At 42.3% G+C, this 8,953-nt stretch overlaps 1 protein-coding gene and 1 long non-coding RNA gene across 2 annotated transcripts in view; one reads left to right on the top strand and one right to left on the bottom strand.

Moving 5' to 3' along the window:
- The window catches only part of LOC126391253 (uncharacterized), a 14,359-nt gene extending 5,407 nt beyond the window's left edge, over positions 1-8,952 (bottom strand). Inside the window, exon 1 of the long non-coding RNA XR_007570066.1 lies at positions 8,842-8,952. This is a non-coding gene — a long non-coding RNA (uncharacterized LOC126391253). The remainder of the gene's footprint in view (positions 1-8,841) is intronic.
- The window catches only part of LOC126391218 (aldehyde dehydrogenase, mitochondrial-like), a 61,401-nt gene that overhangs the window by 18,255 nt on the left and 34,193 nt on the right, over positions 1-8,953 (top strand). The window contains exons 2-4 of the mRNA XM_050045822.1: positions 616-720; positions 898-1,038; positions 6,802-6,881. Of these exons, the coding sequence (XP_049901779.1) occupies positions 616-720; positions 898-1,038; positions 6,802-6,881 (326 nt within the window). The remainder of the gene's footprint in view (positions 1-615; positions 721-897; positions 1,039-6,801; positions 6,882-8,953) is intronic.

The raw sequence follows: 8,953 nt of genomic DNA, 5'->3' as shown, positions 1-8,953 counted from the left end.
AAAGTGATTTTATCTTTTTATAAATGACAAAAGGCACATCTGCCTCATTTTTGCTGTGGTATCCTGATACTACTCAGAACCATGATACTTTCACTGGTATCGTACCGTGGGTCCCAATTGAGGGATGTCTCTCAATGGATGGCTGGTTTGCCTTCTTTGCCTTGGAGCTGGTGGGCGGGGTTGAAGAGGTCATCAGGAAACTACCTGTTCCTGGTTAGATCTCCTGTTTCTGTACAGTGGCTGTGAACTCTTGTGGTTTAAAAGTTGACGTGCCAAATCCTCTGCTACATAAGTAATTTGCAAACTAAAATTCCCAGACTCCTGTGATAAATCTCAAATATCCAATGTATTCAACTCAAGTATACATCAAATACAATATACATCAAGAGCATCAGCATATAGTGATGACCACCATGGATCATTTTAAAGAACATCAAGAGTTTTACCTCTTGTCAATTAAAATAGAAACAAGCATTCAAATGCGTGCAGTCTGCTTGGACCCTGATAAATGCTGCTTGTGGCTTTAATTTCTTTTTTCACTTTTTCTTCAGCAGTGGATGAAATGTCTTTTTGATACCAATGCAGCCCTTGTAATGATACATTTGAATGTTTCAGCTGTTTATCAACAACCAGTGGCAGGATGCAGTGAGTGGGAAAACCTTCCCTACCATCAACCCTGCAACCAGTGAAGTCATCTGTCAAGTTGCAGAAGCTGATGTGGTAAACTCTTGATACATAGAGTATATGATACTTTATACACAATTTAATGTTATAACTGTTTGTCACCACTGGAATCCTTGGTAAATGTCATCTGCCTTCTTTAACCTCCACCTGTCTAGCATGAGATACACCAGAGACACTCACTGAGTTAATCATATTGTGCTGTTATATTTCCAGGCAGATGTAGACAAGGCGGTGAAAGCAGCATGTGATGCCTTTAGGTTGGGGTCACCGTGGCGACGGATGGACGCCTCTCACCGTGGCCTGCTTCTTAACCGATTGGCTGATGCCATAGAGAGGGATGCTGCCTACCTTGCTGTGAGTCATGATTTAATATCAAACCCAAACCAAAAATTAACCTGTGTCTTCAAAAATCCCAGGACAGACCAGTACAGAATGTCCATTACTGACTTACAGTTTTATTGTACTTATGTTTTTGTCCCTTGAAAATGTCTCTTTTTGCACATCATTTATAGAATATGTCAGAAAGTAAAGATGGATGAAGAATCAAAACAAACTTTTATTAATGACTTATATTTACTGTTGTGCTTTAATTGAATAAGAATACTTACATCAGTAAAAAATATCTCAATAAATAATGCAAGATTTTTTTCTCAGTCTTTTTGGAAGATCAAACTACACTTAACAAAATAGTGCTTCTGCACACTAAAGACGGCTTACCTGAAACATCTGGGCATTATATTCCCCCGTGCTGAATTCAGTCAGTGAGAACAGAATGGAAAATCTGATTGATTTTAGATTTGGAACAGTAAAACACAGAGGCAAAGTCCTGCTTATAGTTATGATTTCAGTAGGGCTGTAGTCAACCAAAGAAAATCTCGGTCCACTAAAGTCGCGCATAATCTTCAACTAATCGATTAGTCGTGGGGAAAAAAAAAATCTGCACGTTATTTTTACTTCTGCGGTGGTGTGTCTGTGTCACTCTGCAGTTACACCTCCAAAACGGTAGTTGGCGGTGGAGGACTGTGTTAAGTGCTGTAAAGTTTAGTTCAAATCAAACTTTATTTATATAGTTGATTCAAGACACACATTAAATATGGCTTAATAGAGACAATTTCAAACACAAGTACGCAAATTGGCTTCACTATAAATCGCAGAACTGACGGACAAACACTTGTCTTTATCTGGACACATTTCCCCCACCAATACAACATGCTAACGTTATTAGCACAAGTTTATGGCGTTTTACATTGTATAAATTAGCCTAGCGTCTAGCGATCTTTTCCTCTTCTCATATGAAACCATGGGACAACAGTAACCTGTAACAAAGGTAACGGTACACAGTTTGGCTCCATTACAACTCACAACATTCACCGAGAAAACAACTGTCTTAAAACTTAAACGTTTTCCAAGCAAATAGGCCTACAACATGCTAACGTTATTAGCGCCAGCCTATGGCATTTTACACTGTAAAAATTAGCCTAGCGACGAGCAGAGATTTTCTCTGCAGAGATTTTCTCTGCTCATATGAAGCCAGGATAAATCCCTAAGTATAAATCCCTTAAGGATATATCACACACAAGACTTAAAATGCTATTTTAGTGGAGGCTTTACTGTCTTCACAATTTGTTTCTTATCTGTGAAATACAAATACAAGCTTCGTTTCCACTGAGGGAAATGGTTTCAGCTTACAGAAACAAGCCCTTTTCACACAGAGCGCGCAAAGCACAGACCTCCGCCGACGAACCCATTCATTGTGTATGTGCTATCGCGGCACAAGAGAACCCATTCATTGTGTATGTGCTATCGCGGCACAAGAGCGCACCGCTCTGCTGCCGAGCTGAGCGGCGCGCAAGAGGGCGCCTGTGCGCCGCCAGCCTGCGCTCGAATTGAAAATTTTTTAATTTCACCGCAACACGCTGTGACGACACCTCGGTGCGTCCAATAGCAGAGAAGAGCCTGAAGTAGACCTGGAAGCGGTCACCATGGAGCTGTAGCTCCTGAACAAGCCTGTACTCCCCCAAATCCTGTCTTGCGCGCCTTGCTCTCCGTTTGCTCTGCGCCCTACCCCGCGGTGGGCGCCGTGAAAATCGTGCTCTGTGTGAAAGAGGCTATAGACAGGAGGTCTGCGTCACCTCGACGCTGAGCGTAGGGTGGGCGAGTCCAACTTTCTGTCAACAGGTAACTTAGCCTGTCCCCCGCCGCAGGAAATAATGGATTAATCCTGGAAAGCTGTTGATGTAGCACTTTCCTCCTTATGAAAGTAACATGGCGATTATTCGACTAATGAGAATTTGGTCGGATGAGAGCATAGCGACCAAATAATTGACTAGTCGACCAGGAGACTACAGCCCTAGATTTCAGAGACTCAAGATTCAAGACAAAATATCTTTTGGCGGCACTGATTCTGCAGATTTCAGATGGTTGGGAGAAGCCTGAGAACCAGTTCCCAACCACATAATATAAAAAAGATTTACTTGGAAAATAGGGCTGTTTGATTATGGAAAAAAATCATAATCACGATTATTTTGGTCAAAATTGAAATCACGATTATGCAAACGATTATGCGGTGCACGTGATGACTTATTTACACAACGGCATGTCATTTCTGTCTCCACATTGTCGCACGTTTATAATTCTCCTCTGCTCTCTGTATCGCACACGGCGGAGTTCGGCCCTGATGTGCAAACAGACACATGCACACGTGCGCGCGCACACACACATACACACACACACAGACCAACCTCTCTCGCTCTCCCTCTGCCATTTTCCGCATGCTTTTTTTGAAATCTTCGGCCATCACCTACCCCTCACATTATTCGATTTCACCTACTTGACTGGCTCGTGGAGTGAATAGAGGAGAGGAGGGTAGGGGGCAGTATTGCGCATAGGTGGCTTCCGGGTGCGTTTGATTTGCAACACAAGACAACGAGAGTAAACTGACAAGAAGCGCATAATCATTTTGTGTCGATTATTTTGTTTTCATAATCGTTGAAAGCCCAAATCGTAATCTAGATTAAAATTCGATTAATCGAGCAGCCCTATTGGAAAAACAAATCTCTCACAAGCCTTCATAATGAAAAAATGTCTCCTTATTAATAATGATAAACAAATGAACCTCATTAATAATCAAATCCATTTATATATGGGGTTTTAACGAAAAATAAATCAATAATGAAATAACAAAATAAGACCTGCAGATTACAGACTTTCTCAGTCAAGTTTCTTTGCCCCCCCATCACGATCTGAGTCATTTAACATTAAGTGTCTGCTGATACCGATTTCCGATCTGATATTTCAATTTTCCTACATATTTCAGCCGCACAGTGCACACTTGAAAAACATTAAAATTATTTAAATCAATCCAATGTATAGCCTCTGCTTGATAATTGAATAGTTCTGCAGTGCATTAAGAAAAAAATCTTAATGTTTTTTAATGTATGTATTAGCCTATTATTTATTTACTTTATTTACTATTGTGAAATAACAAAGTGTAAAATAACAAACCCTCCCTTTGATCTGTTTGGCTTTGTCGCTGTTTCGAGGGAATGTTGCTGTCCCCTCAAAAGAGTATCTTCCAGTGTTTGTTGCTTTGGTGTAGCCTTGACTGAGTTACCTGAATGAACTGTACTCAGCAGTGTTTATTTTAATCTTCTGCACATCTTTTGTGCAGATTAGACTACATCAATATTTTTCTCTCATTGATTTTTGCGCAATGGGCTTTTGTTGCACTTGCAGCGCAAGGTGACTTGTCGTTGGTTCTATGCTGCTTTCTGACAACAGAATCTCACACTGAGCTGAAATTTATGAGTGCTTATAACTTCAGTGAGTAATGAAACTAAACAGTGTCATACTGCATTTTCGTTTATGGTGTGTGGTGTTTCGAAGTGGGCGGGGCTCAGCCCCTCCCCTCACACTGGAGTTCAGCAGAGTGTGACTAGTGTGACATTTGATACACACATGTTGGCTGTGCTTTGTAAACAGTAACAATGGCATTAATATGTCAATAATAATCATTTACCTGTTATATGGCAGCTGATCTCGTCCTCTGCTCGGAAGATAAGAAGCTCCTGGACTTAAGTGTTTTCATATTTTTGGCCCATGGCGGGAGATTTAACAAGTAGTTGTTAGCAGTTATCAGCTAACTCACAGAAGAAGAACAGCGGCCGTAAATGTCCACAAATTGTGAAAACAATGAGGTCTAGGAGCGTCTTACCCTCTGTGCAGAGGACGAGATTAGCCGCCATAAAACAGAGATGGTAAATGATATTTGCATGTAATGCCATTGTTATTGTTTATAAAGCGCTGCAGAAAAGTGTGTTATATGTCACACTAGAGGTCGACGATGTTGTTACATGTCATGCCCGTCCCACCTCTTCTGCCTCTGTGATGCTGGCATGCTGTTATAAATCACACACTGGGGCAGAATGATGCTGCTATTGTTTGGTTCTGTGTAAAAAGAGCTTCCCTCATCTCAGGGTAACTAACAATTTTCACTAAATCCGCTTTCTGAAACAGCGCTCAGGTCTGCATTAGGTCAAGGAGGGATCGGAATGCCCTGGGTGTGTTCAGCCAATCCCTGTGCATTGTGTGCAACCTTCCATTTTTGTCCAATCGCTGCAACCTTAATGCAAATTTGACTGTTTAAAATAGGTAGCATGATGATTCACTCAGCCCCTATGTGGAGGATGCCCCAAGCAAGGTCAAGCTAGGTCCTTCCCAGTCGCTGGAAACTGCAACTCTGGTACAGCTCAGAGACCTGCCAGCTCTGTGACTCCCATAACCCGAGCTTGTAGCACATCCTTTAAAGCCTCCTACAGACTGTGAGATTTTAGCAATCTTATATGTTTAGTGCAAGCTACACTGTGCGACATTGATCTAATAAATCTGGGTACGACATCAAGTTTGATGTATGCAGACCGTACAGTGACAGCGCCTACTGAATCGTAGGCTACAGTGTATGATGCAATAGCTTTCCATAATAAGTTTGTAAGGATGCTGCATGGGTTATTACTTCTTCAACAGTGAAGCACAAGATAGAGGGTCACATTATTAGATAACCTAAAGTTTTGTGGGCACTATATACTGCGGTGTGTCTGTATGTGTGTTTGCTAGCTGCCAGGTTCCTTAACTGGCAGCTGCAACTACACCGCTGTTTCTTTCCATGCTTCGTCCTTCTATACGTGATCATGGCAAGAGCTGGAGGACACATCATACAAGCAAGGCTTCCGCTGCCACAATTCCACAAGGTTTTCCTCTTTGCTGTAATCCTACAAATTTGTTTTAGGGCGTTCTGTCTCCATGGCGAGCTGCTATCCATCTGTTTGTTTGGATTAGCGTCAGTGTATCATATCATGCTGCACTTTTATTGGTTGGTTAGTAGACGTAGGATGTAAGAGTAGTCACAGAGATGGTCATCCCAACTTTCTGACACTGTCAGAATTTTATCTTAGGCTGTCTTTGATCGCAAGACCATGACAACGGCCGTCCTTGAACCTCTCTCACTGTCCAACGTAGGACCACATTTAGAGCCACGACCAAAGATATCGCCATGTTTCTTTCACCATGGTCATCTTTCGTCTGGGACAGCCCAAAATAGAACAGTGTATAATGTGCAAGGCAGAACTGATACAGGGCCAGTCGGGATGGGGTCATGTGTTAGCTAGCCGAAATCCTGGAGGCAAGCAGGCTGGGGGCAGACAGGGCCAGCCTGTAACAGCACAGTAGCTGACCCAGTTTGTCAGGAAAGGGCATAAGGCTCAAAGCAGCAGCATTAGGGTGTGGTCCCTCCTGCTACCTAGACAAGTGGAGCATGATGTACTGCCAAATTCAGGGAAACAACATTGGAGATGTCTTTACGGTAGTGAAATGAACATTCAGTTCATGGGCAACAACTCTGGTGGACATTCCTTCAGTAAGCATGGCAATGATATGCTCCCTCAAAACTTGAGACATCTGTGGCATTGTGCTGAGTGATCAAACTGCAATTTTTATTGTGACCATCCCAAGACACCCCTGTGTAGTAATAATACTGTTTAATCAGCATCTTGAGATGCCACACCTGTATACAGTGCCATTGTTGCACATAGCATGTAAAACTGATGTGTTTTTTTTGTACAGGAGCTGGAGACCCTTGACAACGGGAAGCCATATGCTGTTTCCTACACCGTGGATCTGCCTAATGTGGTGAAATGTCTCAGGTAACAAACACATAACAGAGGGTTTCATTGCATTTTAAAACTTCATATAGGCCTTTTTGTCAACAGAGAAGCATAGAGTTTTCATAAGTCAAAAAATGTTTTCCTGATATAACACTGTCTTATTACTTATTACAAGTTCTGTAAACATAAACATATTGTGAGATTTTCATATTTTCTCTGAAATACCATAACTGTTTAATCCTTAAATGTGCATGGTCATATATAAATGTTTAAACTTTTGTCAATATGAAGATGCTACGCATCGATGGCTTGGTTAGATTTTCCATAATTCTAGTATTCACTTAATTTTACTGAAACCAGGAGCACCAGAGAATACAGTAATTCATTCATATTAACCAGCCTAGTAAACAAAGATGAAAAAAAGTGGTGACTCCCAGGGGCGTTGCTAGGAGTTGAAAACATCCAGGGCTTTAACCCTGAAGTGCTAATGTGTCTTCTACCTGGGGGTCCGGGGGTTTGTCCCCCGGGAAAATTTTGAATAATTCCCTTTTAAACATGTGATTTCAACGTAAGAATTTTGTCAAAGAATGAGCACTCGTCTTCTATTGGGCTGCCCAAATTGTTGGTTAAAAACCTGAAAGTCCCCCAATTGGAGGACTTGAGAACGACTTTGCAAACACAGAGTGAAACAATGCACTAAGCACGAGAAATATAGTGATGTTGCACATCAAATTAAACAGCGGAACCTGGGCTACAAGGTTGTATAAACCCTTTTTACACGCCCCAAACACAGCTCAAACAACAACTAAATAAACAACAACAAATCAAACACCATACAGCATCGATGTGCCGACCCACTTGGCATATTTCGGGCTTTACCTCGACGCCACGTTGTGCAAAACACGCCATTCATCTCAAATGAAAGAAGAGACTCTGCTGTTTCCACGCATATCCGCCAAAGCACTCTACGCCAAAGCTTCAGAGAGATAGAGGCCAAAGAACAACAACAACAACAGAAATCATTTTGCAGAGCCATAGTTGTAGTATTTCTCTTACCGTTGTGAATGGTAATTCTCCTGGTAAACATTCCCGGTAGACGGACATGTTGTGTTGTGTTCAAATGAATCTGGGCGAACATGACAGGCTTTAGGTTCCGGCCCCACAACGGCGTTCTGCTGACTCTGATTGGCTTACAGTCCTGTCAATCTTGTTTTGGTGGGTATAGCCTCATTCTATTGGCTCTAACGAATCAAACGAGGTGTCAATCACTGAAATCGACCAATCCGTTGCGGATATAGAGCCTCCAAAGCACAGAAGAGAAAATCTGCTTCACATTTAGATGGTGTGTGTGTGGTCAGTTTGGAGTGGGAAATACATGACAAAAACGAAACGGATAGTTGTATGTGTACAAGACTAAGTAAAACGTGGCGACTCGGTGCTGGCCACCAGTATGCTCAATAAATACACTTGTAATACAGAGTAGCCTGCTGCCTCATGCGCGTTAGATTCAAGCTAACGTTAGTACCTAGAAGGAGTGGGGCCCCTACTAAGGGGGTTTCGGAACTGCGGAGCTGCGGAGGTGCCGTTACACTGGGAGGTTTAAGATGGTTGTCATTGCAAATGTGCCTAATATGAGTGGCCGTCGGATACCAAGCAATTGCCTGGTTTGCCTGTCCTGTCTGGGCACCCCTGAACCTAATAGGTGTGAATCACTGAAAATACGTTCGGGGCTAGAGTCAAAACATCCAGGGCTGAAGCCCCAGAAAAAATGCTTGGTGATGCCACTGGTGACTCCCAATCTCTGAAGTGGTCATAAAGTCAGAATTTGTGTCCATCCCTTGGTTATACGGAAAGTTATTCAATCAATCAATTAATCAATTTTATTTATAAAGCCCAGTATCACAAATCACAATTTGCCTCACAGGGCTTTACAGCATACGACATCCCTCTGTCCTGAGGACCCTCACAGTGGATAAGGAAAAACTCCCCCCAAAAAAACCCTTTAACGGGGAAAAAAAACGGTAGAAACCTCAGGAAGAGCAACTGAGGAGGGATCCCTCTTCCAGGACGGACAGACGTGCAATAGATGTCGTACAGAACAGATCAGCATA

This window comes from Epinephelus moara, chromosome 6 (assembly GCF_006386435.1).
Source record: "Epinephelus moara isolate mb chromosome 6, YSFRI_EMoa_1.0, whole genome shotgun sequence".
Taxonomy (NCBI): domain Eukaryota; kingdom Metazoa; phylum Chordata; class Actinopteri; order Perciformes; family Serranidae; genus Epinephelus; species Epinephelus moara.
This window is presented reverse-complemented; position numbering and strand designations above follow the sequence as displayed.